A 19621-nucleotide genomic window follows, 5' to 3' on the forward strand; every position below is an offset into this window, starting at 1 on the left:
ATCAGCTGTCCAGTGGACTACTTCCTTCATGTAATTCACTGTCTCTTTTAAAAGTTTTATCTGTTTTATTCTCTTTTCATAGTATATAAAAAGTACAAGATGATTGGAATGGGACCTTGGATTTGTGGCAGGGTCGGATCCCCATTCCCAATTAAAGTACCACAGTGTTGGCCAAGCCAGTGTTTGATCTCCCAGCAGAATCTGCTAGCAGGAAATCCACTCACTCTCTGCACAATACAGACACTGTGGAGAACATTCAAAATACCATCAATGGTCGCTTTGCCCCTCTCTTAGATCTAGAGGACACAAGAGTAGAACAACTCTAGGCCATGAGTGGGGAGATTTTAGGGATGAGCTCATATCCAAAAAGCAAAATCTGGATGGCATCAGAGATTGACAATCTAAGAAGAAGAAAAAATGAAGCATATCAAGAACATCTGAAATCTGAACATAGCATTGAGCAGAATAACAAATACAGACTTCTCAACAAGGAACTAGGATGAAAGGTCAAAAAGGTGAAGAAAAACTGACTTGAGAGGTGAAAAGCTTGAAAAACACTTTCAAAAATGTAATTCAAGATGGCTTTTTCAGAGAGTTAGATTACTATCAAAGCTAACACCTGTAACAAGTCAGCTAAGTGATGCTCAGTGGAACTATATAGTAGATAAAGGTCAAAAGCTTAAAATGTGGAAAGAAAATTTTCATCAGCTATTGAATGTGTATAGTTGAGTTGACCAGGCTGTTCTTGAGGACATCAATTATGAAGGCAACAATGAAAAACAACCACAAACATCAAATGGCACCAACTATAATGGTTTGGCCATGTTGCTAGAATGCCCCAGACTGACTGCCTAAAATTCTTCTCTGTGGAAGAGTGGATGTTGAAAGAGGCCATGGACATTCAAGGACAAGTGGTATATGGTATAACCACTCAGACAATCCAGAACAGACTCAAATGGCAACTCAGAGCAGACGTGGAAGGAAGCTGCTCATAACCTTAGCTCTACTCACCCTTGACATTGCAAAAAGGAGATGATAATGATTATATTATACATATTCTATGGGGCTTTTTGGATCCCTTACTCTATAGGTCAAATTGTACCACCATTTACACGAAAACAAAAGCCCGATCATTGAGGATGCAGAATCTGTAAGGGCAGGATTTGGAGCTGTATCTGCTTCTATATTTGTGATTTTAAACTTCTTCAAAAATGTTAACTAACAAAACAGTTTGTGTCCCTTGTAGAACTGATCCAACACATCACAGAGAATATATTTTTGCAGGATGTTCTCAAGGGAGGGACCTTCCTCTCTGGAATTTGCTTCCCTGTTGGTCAGACAGAATGTAAGCCCAGGGATTTTTAGGATTCCCATGCAAAGCTCACTTGTGAATTTCAGCCTTTCCGTGGTTGGTGAGTGGAGGTTGAGAGGAGGTTGTGACTGGGGAAGTTCATTTTATTTGGAATTTATTGTATAATAGCTTGTACCATGCACACACACAGAATCTTTCTGGAGGCATATTTATAAATAAGTAAATAAAATATATTTTAACACCAAAAGATAGTTTTTAAATTGTGTATACACAAAAACCGTTTATATTCAATAAAGCAGTCTGGAAGTGAATTGTACTGTGTGAAATTGTGGCATATTGAGTCAGAGGGTCATTCATTAGTGAAACTGAGCAGACTTTTCACATAACCTTTCCAAAAGTTCATTCAAATACTTTGTATTTCATCATGTCAGACTGTTTCTTTTCTTTAAAAGGTCATGAGGTTTCCAAAGAGGCCTTCTAAAGTTATGTTTGAGGTGTCTCAGACATAGGACAGCAACAATGTGGTGAATTAAAACAAGTAAACAAAATATATTGACAGAGCCAGAGGATATTTCCTACTGGATTATTGATGGAATTTTCCAAAGTGCCTAAGTGACTGGGGAGCTCACATGCCACTGAAAGTCAATAGGACTTCTGCTCCTTTGTCATCAGGGTGTTCCGGAAAATTCCACCCTCTATTGAGCTTGTTCCATTAATATTAATTAATACAGGATTTTTGTCTGTTTGTTTGTTTTTTGGGGGATGGCGAAGGAATCTCACCTAGTTTCAAGGCTTCAACCATAACAGTTCCATCCTAGTCACCCAAGCTTCACAAGATCAGCACAACTTGCATTTTCTTCTCTCTGAGACTAAACACATCACTGTGATTCTTCCTCCTTTCACAAGGGCAGGCAGAAAGAGTTCCAAGGTCTAACTATTGATGTTGTGGAGCAGATTGCTAACGAAATATGGTTATAAACTTTCCATAAACATAACACATCATGCAGGGTAATTAGCAGCTAGTTTTTTTTAAATGAATGGAGAGGCTCTAGGCACTGCTAAGCCGCCTGAAAACATATACAATTTGTAATCACTAAAGTACAATTTGCACAGTCTTTCGTTGATCCAGAAAAGCGTGGATTGAGGCAGCAATTTTACAAAATCCCTTAAACTGACCTTAATAAATAATATTTATCTCAGAATAGACTTCTGCCATGCTACCAACAAACACATACATAAACTTCACTGATTCAAAACTAACTGATGCCCTCTGACAGCCACAAGTTTCTTAACAGATCTGGTCTTCCTCTTATAGTTTGTGCCCTTCAGAGGAGGAATCTGGGAAGCAGCACAGATGTGTAAAAATCGTAACTCAGCTGCAGCCTTTGTAAACTGAAAACACCTTAAGGTTAGAAAATTATTACAGCAACACCAGTCTAAGCTTATGATCAAACATGCCATTATGAAATTATAAATGTTAATCTACCCTGTTTCATTGCCTTAACTGAATGCTGATGCTATGTAGTGACCAAAAAAGTTAGATTTTTGTCCATCTCTTTTCAGTCACACACAGATAATCTGATGGAATGTATAACAAACAAATAAAACTGAAACAGGTATTTGAAAATCAGCAATCCCATGGACAGTCATTTTCAGGTCATGAATTTCCTACATGGGAGGAATAAAGTAGAGATGGAAATAGTGAGTGCATTTCTCTCAAGATGCAAAAAGTGAAAGACCAGTGTTGGAATGATGCCAGCGCTGAGCACCAGCACTTTAAATACGGAGTTCTAGCACCAGTCATTGCAAGAGGTCAGACAAAATGAAAGTGGGCAGCTGACTTCCAGCAGGGACTCAGACAGGAGAAATAACTGCCAAGTCATTTCTAATCACTCTGGACTATGACACCATTGTTGTGGCACTCAAAACTTCTTAGAAAGAGATCCAAACTTACATAAAGAATTAATTTTCTCACTGTTAAAAAAATAGCAACAGATTTCTCAGGCTGAGACATGGAAATCTGCCACCTATAAATGTCCATGAAGTACTCCAATAATGTCCTGTATTGGGTGGCAAACTTCACCTTCCTTCTAGCCAAACAGCAGCTTAGTTAAATGGGTTAACACACAGATAAGCTGTTTGTAGATTCTATCTTCTAATATTCATTAGCTACCCCTTATAAAAGTAGCAGTCACAAAAAGTGACAGTATGAACAGCAGTTATAGGTCACAGAATCCCAGAACAACACATTAGAAAATGCAATACCAAATTCGCTATGCACAGGATGTTTCCCATTGGCTTGTTTCTTAGTGAGACCTTTTGATTTAGTGGTCGAACTATTTCACAAGATTTTGACACTGTAGTCTTTGATAATTGAATATTCAAATTGTAGTGACCTCACAACTAATCAATACTCACTTGATGGTATTTCTTCTGTATATGAGGATCAACAGTGTATATATCACAACTCACACTATGGGCTTGACCCCTCTCTTACATCAGTGTGATTCCCATTGGTTTCAGCAGATTAACATCTGATTTACACCAAGTTAGTGGAGTCCGAGGCTCAGTGTGTAATCATTTGGGAACAGAAAATCGACATGATGTTGATGTATTGGCAGTAACTGATGCAAGATATTTTCCTTGTAGATCTCAGGGTTTAAATGCTATTAACTTCATTTTTGGTTTTCAGCATCTGTTTAAGAACTGTTTGTTCATTTGCCTTTTTTCATAAAGTTATCTTGCTCTCAATTACGCTCATGCCAGTTCACTGATTCCAGTGGAAGTGTAACTTAAGAGCAAAATTTGGACCTGAATCTATACAATTAGAAGCCACAAGTGGGAAGGCTCTTCAGCATCCTAAGACCAGAGAGGATCATCAAAGTTCATACCACAATAGTTTAATATCACTCATGGGTCGCTGGTAACGAAAGCCATGTACACAGGACAAAAATAGCAGCTCAAGATCTGGGTGCAGGCCAGGGTGACCAAAACTCAGTCAGACACATAGAAAATAGGCAAGGTTTAAATGTCCCACCCCCAAAGGACAAACAGAAAAGCGTGGAGGGGAGGGATAGAAAGCCTTGAACTGCAGTCCTTCATTGTGGCTGCCCTTTGCTGTATATTGCAAGCTCAGCAAGGCAGGAACCTGGCCTGCTTACATGCCCGTAAAGTCCATTCACACCTACACTGCCACAGGGAAAGGTTTGATATCCACAACCACATACAAACTTAAATAAACAGAATAGTCAATTTTACCCAGGTAAATTGTGTGCCAAAGCCTGCATTCCAGACATCAATAGAAGTTTTGCCCAAGTAAGTACATAGGGCCCGATGCAAAGCCTACTGAAGTCAATGAAACTTTTTTCACCGACTTCAAATGAATGGAACCCATAGAGGTAAATTGTACAACCAACAGAAAGCAGAACCACTCACAGCATTCCACTCCATAAGGCAGTTCCAGGTGCAAGAAGGCTGCACGGGGGAAAATTCTGCCTCCCTCTGAGACTCTCTCCATCCAACAGTGTGGGGCCAGAGAATGGATGTGCCCAGAGGGGAGAAGCTCCGCTAGTTCTCTGTAGCCTGGAGCATGAGAAGCTAGATCTCAACCTGACCCCTCAGGAGAGACCTGCCTTTGTGCTATGGGCAGGTTTTGGCCTAGAGTGAGAACTTCAGGAATGGACCCTGTTTGCGGGCACAGCATCCAAAACAGCAAGCAGTAATTGAAAGGTTAGATGCTCAGCCAGTCAATCTGTGTACACAAATATCTATCTGTCTGATCAAATGTGACAACTCTCTGAGGGTATGTCTACCCTAAGAAATTAGGTTGAATTTATACAAGTCGATTTTTAGGAAGCGATTTTATACAGTCGATTTTGTGGGTCCCCACTAAGTGCATTAAGTCGGTGGAGTGCGTCCACAGTACCATGGCTAGCGTTGACTTTCAGAGCGTTGCATTGTGGGCAGCTCTCCCACAGTTCCCGAAGTCTCCGCTGCCCATTGGAATTCTGGGTTGTCATGGGTGGTTTTGGATACATGTCGTCAGTCGCCCCTCCCTCCTTAAAAGCAAAGGCAGACAATCGTTTTGTGCCTTTTTTCCGTGCAGACGCCATACTGCTTTCAGCAGACTGTCCAGTAGGACTGCTAACCATCATCATCCAACCACCGCTTCCACTGCAACTCTGCTCTCCTGGTGCCATGAATCCATCTCACAGGTCCTCTCACTGTTCTTTATAAATATCTATTCTTGTGCCATCCTGTCGTCATCCACCGCTTCCACTGTAATTCTGCTCTCCGGCTCGTGTCTCGATAGCAAATTTCTCCGTGTTGTCTGTCATGGGCTCCTGGGAATGTGTGTTCTTCCTTGGGAAATGTGCGTGGTGCTAATTGTCATCCTTCACCATTTTCGCTGCAATTCTGCTCTCTTGCTCTCCTGGTGCCATGAATCCACCTTGCAGGTCCTCTCATCGTTCAGTATAAATATCTATTCTCGTGGCATCCGTCATCATCCACCGCTTCTGCTGCAACTCTGTTCTCCTGCAGACACCATACCACGACAAGCATGGAGCCTGCTCAGCTCACCGCTGCTACTGTGAGCATTGTAAACACCTCACGCATTATCCTGCAGTATGTTCAGAACGAGAACCTGCAAAAGCAGGCGAGGAGGCGACAACAGCATGATCACGATAGTGATGAGGACATGGACACAGACTTCTCTCAAAGCATGGGCCCTGGCAATTTGGTCATCACGGTGGTAATGGGGCAGGTTCGTGCCGTGAAACGCCGATTTTGGGCCCGGGAAACAAGCACAGACTGGTGAGACTGCATACTGTTGGAGGTCTGGGATGATTCCCAGTGGCTGTAAAACTTTTGCAAAAATAAGGGCACTTTCATGGAACTTTGTGACTTGCTTTCCCCTGCCCTGAAGCGCAAGACTACCAGAATGAGAGCAACTCTCACAGTTGAGCAGCGAGTGGTGATAGCCCTTTGGAAGCCTGCAATACCAGACAGCTACCAGTCAGTCGGGAATCAATTTGGAGTGGGTAAATGTACTGTGGGGGCTGTTGTGATCTAAGCAGCCAACGCAATCACTGAGCTGCTGCTATCAAGGGTAGGGACTCTGGGAAATGTGCAGGTCATAGTGGATGGCTTTGCTGCAATGGGATTGCCTAACTCTGGTGGGGCGATAGACGGAACCCATATCCCTATCTTGGGACTGGAACACCTTGGCAGCCAGTATATAAACCGCAAGGGGTACTTTTCAATGGTGCTGCAAGCACTGGTGGATCACAAAGGACATTTCACCGACATCAACGTGGGTTGGCCGGGAAAGGTACATGACGCTTGCATCTTCAGGAACTCTGGTCTGTTTGAACAACTGCAGGAAGGGACTTACTTTCCAGACCAGAAAATAACTGTTGGGGATGCTGAAATGCCTATAGTTATCCTCGGGGACTACCCCTTAATGCCATGGCTGATGAAGCCATACACAGGCAGCCTGGACAATAGTAAGGAGCTGTTTAATGACAGGCTGAGCAAGTGCAGAATGGTGGTAGAATGTGCATTTGGATGTTTAAAAGTGAGCTGGCGCAGTTTACTGACTCAGTTAGACCTCAGCGAAACCAATATTCCCATTGGTGCTGTGTGCTCCACAATATCTGTGAGAGTAAGGGGGAGACATTTATGGCAGGGTGGGAGGTTGAGGCAAATCGCCTGGCTGCTGATTACGTGCAGCCAGACAGCAGGGCGATTAGAAGAGCACTGCAGGGTGCGCTGCACATCAGAGAAGCTTTGAACACCAGTTTCATGACTGGCCAGGCTATGGTTTGACAGTTCTGTTTGTTTCTCCTTGATGAAAACCTGTCCCCTTGGTTCACTCTACTTCCCTGTAAGTCAATTGCCCTCCCCCCTTCACTCACTGCTTGCAGAAGCAATAAAGTCATTATGGTTTCAAAATCAAGCATTCTTTTTTAATTCATCACATAAATAGGAGGATAACTGCCAAGGTAGCCTGGGAGGGGTGGGCGATCAGGGAAGCATTGAGTGGGGTGGCGGATGAAGGGAGGAGGGAAGGACAAGGCCACATTGCACTTCAAAACTTACTGAATGCCAGCCTTCTGTTGCTTGGCAGTCCTCTGGGGTGGAGTGGTTGGGTGCCTGGAGCACCCCCCTCAAGTTCTTGGGCATCTGGGTGAGGAGGCTATGGAACTTGGGGAGGAGGGTGGGCAGTTACAAAGGGGCAGCAGCGGCAATCTGTGCTCCTGCTGCTTTTCCTGCAGCTCCACCAGATGACAGAGCATATCAGTTTGATCCCTCAGTAGCTCAGCATTGCATTCTTCCTCCTCTCATCATGCTGCTGCAATCTCTCATCTTGCTCCCCACACCTCTCCTCTTGCTCCCGCCACCTCTCATCTCATCCCTTCTGTCTTCGCGTTCATTTTCTGCTTTCCTGGACTCTGACATTGTTTGCCTCCAGAGATTCTGCTGAGCTCTTTCAGTGCGGGAGGACTGCATGAGCTCAGAGAACATTTCATCGTGAGTGCATTTTTTTGCCTTCTTATCTGCATTAGCCTCTTAGATGGAGATGATGGGAGAGCATTGAAACATTTGCAGCTGCGGGAAGAAAAAAAGGGAGAACAGTATTTAAAAAGACAAATTTTAGAGAACAAAGGGTAGACTGTTTCACAGTGAACCAAGCTGTTAACATTACATAGCTCATGTGCTTTTGGTACAAGGTTGCATTTTGCCTCTTATATTGAGGGTCTGCTGGTTTGGTGTGACAGATCACACACGCTGGGCTGGGCAACAGAATTCGGCTTGCAGGCAGCCATGGTAAGCCACAGTCTTTCAGCTTCTTCAACTTTCATAACATGGTTTCAAACAGCAGCGCCCTCCTTTCCCATACCAAGCACCCGTTGGGTTGGTCATTTAAAAGGAGGGGCTGTACTAGCCACGAATGTATTCTAAGCCTTCAGGGCAAATTAATCATTAAACACGCTTGCTTTTAAACCATGCATTATATTTACAAAGGTACACTCACCAGAGGTGCCTTCTCTGGCTTCATGGTCCATGAGCCCACCTTGGGAGGGTTGGGAGAGTATTGGCTCCAGGGTGATACAGTTCCTGGCTGTTGAGGAGTATGGTTTCTCCGCTTGCATGCTGTGTGCTATTCTCATCCTCCTCCACATCTTCATATTCCTCGTCCCCCAAATTCTCATCCCTGTTTCATGAGACTCCCCCCTTGCAGGCGTCCACAGACAGGGGTGGGGTGTGGTAGAGGCCCTCCCCTAGAGTTGCATGCATTTCATCATAGAAGCAGCATGTCCGGGGCTCTGACCCGGAGCAGCCGTTTGCCTTTTTGGTAGGCTTGCCCGAGCTCTTTAATTTTCATGCAGCACTGCTGCAGGTCCCTGTGTAGCCTCTGTCCATCATGCCCTTGGAGATTTCTTCAAATTCTGATAGCACGGATTCGTCTCCCCAGACAGCAATCAGATCCAGTACCTCCCGTTCGGTCCATGCGGGAGCTCTTCTGCAATTCTGGGACTGCATGGTCACCTGTGCTGATGAGCTCACCATGCTGGCCAAACAAGCAATGAAATTCAAGAGTTCCTGGGCTTTTGCTGTGTACCTGGCCAGTGCATCTGAATTGAAAGTGCTGTCCAGAGCGGTCACAATGAAGCACTCTGGGATAGCTCCTGGAGGCCAATACCATTGATTTGCATTCTCACTACCCCAAATTCAACCCGGCGATGTTGATTTCAGCACTAATCCCCTTGTCGGGGAGGAGTACAGAATAGATTTTAAGAGCCCTTTAATCAACAAAAATGGCAGCATCGTGCGGACGGGTGCAGGGTGAAATTGATCGAATGCTGCTAAATTTGACCTAAACTCGTAGTGAAGACCAGGGCTGAATCATGGGAGAAATGGTCACTTTATTTGCCCCCAAGAGGTTTCACATTAGGAAAGTTTTGGAACATCACAATGGACCTTTTGAGAGCTTCATTTTAACATTGTTAGATACTGTTCAGTACTTTCCCACTTTTTATAGAATCAAAGATATTAGCAGGCATTTTAAAAAATGCACCCATGTCAGCATTCCATAGTTTTGCCATTATGACACTCTTCCCCCCCAGAGGTGCACAGAGAAGGTGGAATAAAGATATAACTGAGCAGCACATAAGGCTAAATACATGCAGTGGGACTGCTTAGATATAATGACACATGTCTGCAGGAATAACCTGAATGATACTGTCATACTGCACAGATTTGGTACTGGTTTTCATGTTTGCAAATGGTTGTGTCTTGCCTGCTACTGCTGCTTACACATATCGTATTTGGATTGAATTCTTCTCTGCTGTGAGACCCCTCTGCTGAGCCCCGTTTCTCTACACCTCTGTTGCAGCATCAGTAAAGTTGTATTGATTTCAAGCCAGTGACTGATTGCATAAGTAGTGACCGTAAGCAGATTGGGCATTTGGAGCAAACAGACTGATATGTCTGTGTCAACTGTTCTGTTTACATTGTATGATCTAATAAAGATTTGAGATTTTGGGACATTTCCTTGGGCCTCCTGCTCCTGGAGAGAAACTTTGCAGATGCTGGAAAGGTACTATTTTCCTTGCTGAAACAAACACAGACCAAGATTCCCAGCAGTACACTGTGGTTCCAGGAGGAGGATTCATTTTCTTGAGGACGCTCTTTATTCTCCACTTTGTTTCCCAGAAATATGGTCTTGTTAGAATTAACTGCCCTGTTAAACAGGGGGATTAACTACCTCATTAATCAATTTTCTTTTAAAAATATGAGTTAGGCTGCGATCATTTAATTAAAGACTGTGTCAAAAGGGGGACGGGCAACCTTAATACAGACATTTCGTTACTTTTCAGTGCTTGACTTTGCAAACTAAATCAAGTTATTTGAACAGTTTTTTTTAAATGTAATTTCCTTATTCTTTTAAAGAAAAGAAACAAAAATAAATTCTATCCTATGCAACTTGAACACGTTACAACAATCCAAAGCACAGCATTAACATTGTGTTTTAGACCATTACTGTAGAATACAGCACAGGGTTTTTATTGTTGTTCTTTTTGGTTTTGTTATGGATTATCATCGTGCAAATCTTGCTGCCTGCTGAAGGAGGAAGAAGGGAAAACAAAATGGAGCAGGCTGCCATTGGCACTGTTCAACAGTGTTCTCATATGGACAGCCAGCACGGACAATGTGGTTCTGCAAAGTTATAGGTTTCTGGTTAAAAGCCCACCTGCTTTGTATAACAGGCGAGTTCCCAGATGATGACTTAAAGGTGGACACATTGGGAATGGATTTATTTCACAGTCTATCCAGTTTTCTAACTTCAAAATTTCATTTCCCCCCTATTACACAGAAAATAAAAGACACTGGGTGTTGTTTCTCACATCTGGTTAGTTATAGCTATACACAAAAGATCTGAAGCTTCTTGAGGTTTTCACCTGTAAAGGAAAGATTGATACTGTAGTATTAATTTAATATCAGATACATTTATATGCCTTCATCTTGTCTTTACAGGGGGATGAACTCAAAGTTCTCATGAAGCTAACCACAGATGTTCTAGTAAATTCACAGCAGTATCTAGCTCTGACACTGATGCTCTTATCACATCGTGTCAAGTGAGTACACCACAGTTCGCTGATCCTCAAGAGACAACACAATTTCTGACGTGAGAATAGCAGATTATCAATTGACATTGTGCCCTTTGCTACTGAATATTAGATTACTGTGGGCTGCTTCAACAAGGTGCAGAAAATGGGACATTCCATTGCCCAGGAACAGAATGATGTGACCACTTTAACATCAGTATCACAAAGTGAACATCTACAATAGCTTGCAAATGGAACTAACGTGTCTAGCACAGTACATAGCGACAGGGTTGCATGCTACCCAAGAGTCAAGGAAAGTGTGTGTTTACAGCCCTTGACAAGTTTTTACACTGATTGTTCTTACCTTTCTTTTGACGTCAATGAACTGAGAAAACATTAAGGACCAATAGAATGACAGCTCGACTATGTAGTAGTAATGAAGGTCAGGCATCAGCGGCTGAAAGAGGAAGGTTTAAAAAGGTTGAGAAAGTAATTCGCTTTATAAAACACAAAACTCCACAAAGAGAGGGGAAACTGCAGCCTGGCTACGGCGTAATCTTCCTGTCTTGGACAGTTCTGACGGGTGCCTATTCCAAGCACTATAGCTCTGTGAGAAGATGCCCCTCCTCATCTCTTACATACACTTCTCCTCTTTTATGTTTAGATCCTGAGAACTGAGCTATACCCTTTCCCTGAAATGCCAATAAGCCAGGCCCTAGTTCTTTAGGTACCTGGAGCAGAAATGTTTCTGGACCATTTTGAACCCAACACTTCTCTCATATGCAGCAAAGGAATGTTTGATTATACAATTGTCTCCTGTTGGGTTCCAAATCAGTTGCACCCAATTTAGAGCATAGCAAAAGCTGCAGATGCAAAGTGAACTGGGAAGAAATGGGTCCAGTAAACAGTCTTACTTACCTCTGTGTGTTGGCACCACAGTGGGATGAAAGTAGTGCTGTCAACATCACCATGATGAAAGTTATATCCGTCTTTCTAATGTAATTTATTCTTAAGGGGTCTAAAAATGACCTATGAACATGCTATCTTTTGGAGGACAGGAAGCAATTTGTATAGATTAAATCCATTCAGATCCCTTTGGCCTACAACACAGAAAAAAGCAGGGCCCATATCCTTACCTGCAGCCAAGGAGTGCTTGCCACAGCTAAGAAGGGCAGAAGTATAAAGGGGCTTTAAGTCTGGTCCCAGACATAAATTAGAGCTGACTGGGGACTACTCTAAGTTACATTCAGCCATGCTCATTTCCTGCTCATCATGTCCCCTACATCAATGACAGGGAGGGGTTCTGGGATAGATGTTTCTGCATTTTTATGCCAGAGTCACCAGGTTTAGACCAGCTTTGCATTGGAGGACCACCCAAAGTTGTTGCAGAGCAGGGCAAAATCTGTCCTACATGTGTAGTTTTGATCATTTCTATTCTATAACACTAACAGATTTCTTCTTTTACCATCTTTTCATGTCAATAAGTCTTTATTTTCATGTATTTCTTAATATTTAGAAAACCTTCCTTAGGTGCCCAGCCAATGCACTGGGATAATTGTTTTTCCTGCTTTGTAAAATACAATAAATATTTTTAAAAGTGCTCACATTTACTGTGTTTTTTTTTAAAGTTTCAACTATGTGAATCAGACAATACAAAAACTCAATTGTTGCCACCACCAGGTCTGTGCGCCCATTTTTAAACAATCTTTTCTAGCTTTTTATTTATTTGCTTAGCTTTTAATGTAATGCTGGTAAAAGGCACCTGGTTGATAATCCTAGAATCCAAAGGCATGGCGAGTTGGATCGTAAGCTCGCCCCAGTTTCCCCACCAACGAAGGAACAATCTATAAGTGATAAAGGGTAGTTCATTCTCTCTGGCCCATTCAGTACTTGTCTGGTCTGCAGACACTGCCAGTAAGGGGGTTGTGTCATAAGGTATAACTCCCAAATCTGAACCTTAGCGTCCAAATTTTGGGTACCTGCATGAATTCCTCTAAGCTTAATTATCAGCTTAGATCTGATGGCCTGCCACCACCCAAAAACATAGTGTTTTGGGGCACTCTGATCTCCCCAACCTTCCCTGGGGACCCCAAGAACCCAAATCCCTTGGATTCTTAAAACCAGAAGAAATAAACCATTCCCCCTTCTCCCCGATCCCAGACTTTCCCTGAGAGAGACAGTAATCCTGGCACAGAGAGAAATTAGCCTCTCTCTCCCCCTTCCCTCCTCCCCCACCAGTCCTGGTGTTTAAACCCAATCCCCTGGGATAAAACAAGGGAAACAAGGAAAGATCAATCAGGTTCTCTAAAAGAAATCTTTTAATAAAAGAAAGGAAAAAGTAAAGAATTATCTCTGTAACTTCAAGATGTAAATATTACAGGGTCCTATAGTTTACAGACAAAGGAAGAAACCCTTCCTCCAGTACCAATACAAATCAAAATATTCCCAGCAACTACACATATAAAAGTTAACCAGCCAGATTCACATGTGCAAACAAAGTAAAACAATTAAAAGACCTAAATCGCCTGTTCTACTTACTATTTGAACAGAAACTTAGAGAGCCTGTAGTAATGTCTGGTCCCTCTCATACCCCCGAGAGAAGAAAAAAAACCAGAACAAAGGACCCACACCCAAACTTCCCTCCATCCAGGGTTGAAAGTATCTTGTCTCCTGATTGGTCCTCTGGTCAGGTGTTTAGTTCCCTGTTTGTTAACCCTTTCCAGATGAAAGAGACATTAACCCTTAACAATCTGTTTATGACAGGTTGATTAGCGGTAGTTTTTAAAACTTAATTCTAGTATATGAACTAAAAAGGAAGCTGGAATTACAGTCAAAATCCCCAAAGAATTTATAAGGAAAATTTGTATTAGAAGAATTTTTAGGATAGATGGTTGTTCTCTATTGATAAGTTTTTCTGAACCCAAGAATCAAGATAATTCGGGCGGCGGGAACCCCCACACTGTGAGGATGTGCCAGTTTTCATCTCATAACCCATGCACAACAAAAGCAAAGAACTTGACCAGTTCCAATGTTAGTTCCTGATCCTTAACTTCAATAGTGCATAAAGTCAGGATTTGGGCATTAGCAAACCAAGTGAACGCAGAATCACCCACTTGTCTGTATATAGAGTTGTGCTGGATTTCTGGAATGCCATGTTGAATAATTCATGTGAGTCACAGCATGATTAGAACTTTTATCTGTTTAGAAAACAAAGAAAACAAACAAAACCCCCGCAAACACAACCTTGATTTGAGCCCAAGACATATTTTTTCTCTTGGACAATGACAGTTTTTGTTTTGTGATTTGCTATCAAAACTCATTCTCTGGCACTGGACCTTCTCTTTGTCTGCAGCTTGTCTCTATAGAATCTCACAGGTCTCTACTAGTATTCAAAGGGTACAACTCATTTTCTCAGTAACAAAGGGCAACCTAGCTGTCCTGATCATAAGCTTAGCAAATATTCATGCTCATTAGCCAATCATACTGATTCTTTCTTCAGAAGAAGATTTTCTTATGTATGTAATATGCAGTTTACAAACATGTCTTGACATTTTAGACTTCTCAGACTGCAAACTCTTAAACTGGTTTCTCTTAGACTTTTGGGTACTAATTATCACTTAGGGCCCCTTATTACAAGGGACATTCCTTATTTTTTCATCTCTGCACAACAACATTGGGAGTTGCTGAGTGCTGCAAAGAGCAGCAAGAAATACCCTGGCGAAGTATGTGAATACTGTTTAGGAGAATACCACTACTACTATCGGGAGGAGGAGTGGGGCAGGAGTACTAAGAAAACAGTCCCTTATTTTTGAAATACAATGTTGGCAACCCTACTTATGCGTTTGTACGTCTAGAACAATGGGCCCCTGATCCTTGCTGGGGGTTTTGAGTACTGCTGTTACACAAGTAAAGATGAAAAACAACATTTGGGGCTAAACAGATGACTGTTTGGAGGCTTTCTGAAAATTTGGAAGTTAGATAGGTAGAAATGCTGCAAAACAAAAAACACAACCACAAGTTACCGCAAGTCTTGAAGCCTGCATCGTTAGGTGATATTGGTGATGTTTGATACCTGATTTTAAAAAAAATACTATATATCATGACAATGGATTTATGTTTAAAAGCATTAAGAAGACAGATGAGGCATAAGGAAATGGTTGCTCTGAAACTGGCAATTAGCTCCAAACATAATTTTGCTCTCACTCAAACAGCTGTGAAATCCCCAGGGCTCTCTAATTGTAGCCTGATGTTTATTTACATTCTTCTGTAATCTTGCATATATGATACTTTTGTGATGAGATAAATGCAAACTGGTATTGCATAAAAATACATATCCATTAAGCTGAACTTTCCCAGATGGTTGCCAATGCCAACTCCTAACCACATATACACGATATTTTTCTCTAATGAACTCTCTAATTAACAATATTGTTTAAAATGTAATAGATATTGATTAACTGATGCTCCCAACACCTCTGAGTGGTAGGTAAGTATTATTAGCTCTCTGAGTACATCTACACAACAATTAAACACTTGAAACTGGCCTGCGCCAGCTCACTTGGGCTCATGGGGCTTGGGCTGTGAGGTTGTAAAATTGCTGTGTAAATGTTCAGCCTCAGGCTGAGCTCTGGGACCTCACGAGCGGGGATTGGTTTCAAGGCTGGGTTTCCCACACTTTGAATACGAGGAGGTATCCCCTCCCACCATGCGTACATTTCATTCAGGGTTCAGGAGAGATTTTTGTCCCCCAGACATACTGTCTTTCTGCCAGTTATCGCTGATACACTTTGTCCTCAACAGGAGGGACGGGTATATTTCCTTCTCTGAGGATGCTGCTTATGTTGCTCCTCCATGACTCAGACAATAGGGGGAGCAAAATGGTGTTTGTTGGGTAGTCTGATAAAGCTAATCAACATTTGCATAAAACGTGGGGTTTGCATAGTAAAAACAACTTCTCAATGAGCTTGTATATTTATTTCTATATAACAGGATGACTTACCTGATATGGATATCCATTCCAGCACTGCCTTGTGTTCCAGAGCCAGGGAGTCTTAAAAAAACAAAACAAAGGGGTATGTTAGTCATTGTGAAATGAAACAATGCAGTCCTCAGCAAAGATGTAAATGGTTAATATTGTTCAGAGACTAAATCTTGAGAGCTGCTGAGCATTTGTATGTCCTCCCTCTGGAGTCAACAGGCACAAAGAGTGAGTGCTAGACTCCTCAAAGTTGTGTGTCCCATATTAGAACAACCTACTCTGATGTTCTGTACATCATGGGAACATCCTACACCCCCATGTTCATCCTTATAAAATGATTGTGTGGTATCCAGTGCAAAGTTTGTCATGTTGAATGTCTTCAGAAGGCTCATGATGCACTGAGCATTGTTGTTACAGTAATGTTAATGTTATAGTAATGTTATAGGTTATAATTTCATATATATAGTTATGAGGTTGAAAATGTGTCCTCATGGCTTAAGGCAAGCCCAGGCAAAAACTTTCCAAAAGCAGAGGGGCAGTTTACACCTCATCAGGGCATGTATGGGACAAACCCAGCTCAGCCTCAGAGGAACAAAGGACACTGGTCTAGGCAACAACAAAGGATCTGCTGGACTCTCGAATGAGTCACCACCCTTCCTTTGGTCAGTTTGGGACTACGATGAGGTAACGCTCACCTGACTCTGAAGGGGGTGGGGGGCAAAGCCAAGAGGGAAGAAAGGACATGATAAAAGGGAGAGATGTTTGCCATTCTCTTCCTCTCTCTTCAACCTACATCTACAGATACCATACCAAGTGACTGAAGCACTGATCAAAGGGGAGAGCCTGACTGAAGGGCAACCAGCCAGCCTGTGGTGAGAAGCATCTATGTTTGTAAGGGCACTGAAAGCGTTAAGATCAGCTTAGAATGCATTTTGCTTTTATTTCATTTGACCAAATCTGACTTGTTATGCTTTGACTTATAATCACTTAACATTTATCTTTGCAGTTAATAAATCTGTTTGTTTATTCTACCTGAAGCAGTGCATTTGGTTTGAAGCATGTCAGAGACTCTCCTTGGGATAACAAGTCTGGTAGATATCAATTTCTTTGTTAAATTGACAAACTCATATAAGCTTGCAGCATCCAGTGGCATAACTGGTCACTGCAAGATGGAGATTCCTAGGGTTGTGTCTGGGACCAGAGATATTGGCTAATGTCATTTGATTGCACAAACCAAGGAGCAGTTTACATGCCAAGGCTGTGCGTGAACAGCCCAGGAGTGGGGGTTCTCACAGCAGAGCAGGGTAAGGCTGGCTCCCAGAGTCAAGGATTGGAGTGACCTAGCAGATCATCCGTCCAGATAACGCCAGAGGGGAGCGTTACACCCACTCATTCATAAAGAGTTTGACTTGTTCAGGTAAGATTTTTGCACACTATGTTCTAAAAACAGAACACCGTAAATTCAGTCATTCTTACGGCTTGTGCACAAGTGGCAAGATCTCGTGTCACACTCTCAGCATCACAACTAATAAATAATACCTAACTCTTATACAGCATTTTTTATCAGTAGCTCTCAAAATGCTTTACAAAGGAGATCAATATAATTACCCTCATTTTACAGATGCGGAAACTGAGGCACAGGGCGGTGCAATGACTTCCCCAGAGTTACCCAACAGGTCAGTGGCAGAGCCAGGAACAGAAGCCAGGTCCCCTAAATCTCACTCCAGTACTCTGTTCACAAGGACACACTGTCTAATGGCCCTGTTGGCCTAAGATTGTCAAAATGTTTAGTCAGAATTGCTTCAGCATAGGTTGCTGTTCAGTCCAATCCCAGTCAATCCCAGGAAAGGGGATTATTTCTTCCACCTCCACCCTGACTGTCCTGCCTCCCCAATGGAGATCAAATCAGGTCCCTACAAGCCTGGTTTTGGTTATCACTGTCCTAAAGGATAGAGGTTGCCATCATACCACATATTCTGCTTGCAGTGATCTCCTAAGGCAAAATGAATTCTAAGTGAGAGAAACTAAATGTAGTGTGTAAAATACCAACTGAATTTTCCATTGAAAAAGGCCAATCCAAAGAAGTCAGAAAGACGTGACAAGAAGGTTCTTGCGGAGGTGCATCACTGCTGTTCTTAGTTTGATTTCTGGCTATTTGCACAAGATTTATGTGACTATTTATCCCCCAATTTTTCAGGAAAGAATAGAACAGGGAAGTTTCCTTAAATATCAGTAAATCTATTCTTTCAGCAGGTTTATTACTTTGTTCAGTTCAGAAGGGATTTCAGTGTGTTGCAGCACTGATACAAATAGCAGCCAAGGCCTGATCATCTTATATTTATTACCAGCCAGTGAACGAGTTTTTCCTCTCTTGAAGAAGTTATTTCAACTGGTATCCCAAAGAGTTGCACCCTGCCTCTCTGTTTCTTTAATGTCTATTATGGTATACCTATGATTTGCAAAATACAAGGCAAAACATCAACTTGCAATTTTTTCACACCACACACCAGGAAGAAAAATGTGCTATCAGTTGTCCCAGAACCAGTGCCCACCCAAAACAGCAACTTAGGGGGCTAGAGTAGGATTTTGCAGATACTGTGGGCACAAGAATGCCTAGTGTTCCAACATGCTACCGTAACTCAAAATTAACAGTCAATGGCACTGCTTCCCTAAAGAAGAAAGTTCAAGATGGCAGCTGACAGCTCCTGTAAAGGAAAACTACGCCGGTGAAGCAATTCTATACAACAAAATGGCAGGTGAGTCAGTCAGAGCCCCTTCTCCAGCAAGAACTTTATCTCTTGGATGCAGAAAACCCGATAAGCACCAAATACTCAGCTCTACATTTCTCACCATATATACAGCCCAGAGTTCAGAGACAAGACTTCACCCCTCTGGTCCCTCCCTTTCTGGAATTCCTGCTTTTGGGGCCATAAATGGAGCACTTCTGAGCACGAGTTGCCAGTAATTCATTGTTTGCCAAGGACAAGGTATCTGTACCCTTTGGCAGAGACATTAGGAACAGGTATTTATTTTAAAAATCCTACTTGAACAGTGACGCTGACTTCAGATAGCTTCTTCCCAAGTACCATGGTCCTAACTGAGCAGCCTGAAGCTGCAATCTTAGAATCACTCAGATCAAAAGTCTTCCAAGCTCTAATCAAAGTATTTTACAAACATTTTGAAATGGGCAGCAGGTGCTGACTTGCTTTTATAAGAGAAATAGGACACTAACAAGGGTCATAGGACCAGAGAGAGCTTAGAATCAATACTAATTATAGAAGAGCTAGAAATGTAAAACTGTTAGCTTAGTTAGCAGAACAGTGTCATTTTTTACTCTGTGCGACAGTCAGAGCAGAGTAAGAGTTTGAGGGCTGAGTCACTTATTACTACAGAGTCTCCTGATGCAGAAATGAGTTTATTTACCAGACACTGTATTTGTTTCAACTATCCTTATTCCACCCAGCGAGCAATATACAACATATTAGGCTGCTTTAATACAAAGAACTACGTTTTACTCCCTTAAAAGCAGCAGAGAATCCTGTGGCACCTTATAGACTAACAGACGTTTTGGAGCGTGAGCTTTCGTGGGTGAATACCCACTTCGTCAGACGCAAGTAGTGGAAATTTCCAGGGGCAGGTATATATATGCTAGCAAGCAAGCTAGAGATAACGAGGTTAGTTCAGTCAGGGAGGATGAGGCCCTGTTCTAGCAGTAGA

The 19621-nt window shown here is 42.3% G+C and overlaps 1 protein-coding gene across 2 annotated transcripts in view; it reads right to left on the reverse strand.

Moving 5' to 3' along the window:
• CERS6 (ceramide synthase 6) overlaps window positions 1-19621 on the reverse strand; it is a 221049-nt gene that overhangs the window by 32744 nt on the left and 168684 nt on the right. For both annotated transcript variants that reach the window (XM_032770951.2, XM_075070136.1), the window contains exons 5-6: window positions 15926-15976; window positions 11291-11383 (exon numbers count right to left, since the gene is read on the reverse strand). In XM_032770951.2, the coding sequence (XP_032626842.1) occupies window positions 11291-11383; window positions 15926-15976 (144 nt within the window). The remainder of the gene's footprint in view (window positions 1-11290; window positions 11384-15925; window positions 15977-19621) is intronic.

Source organism: Chelonoidis abingdonii, chromosome 10 (assembly GCF_003597395.2).
Source record: "Chelonoidis abingdonii isolate Lonesome George chromosome 10, CheloAbing_2.0, whole genome shotgun sequence".
Taxonomy (NCBI): domain Eukaryota; kingdom Metazoa; phylum Chordata; order Testudines; family Testudinidae; genus Chelonoidis; species Chelonoidis abingdonii.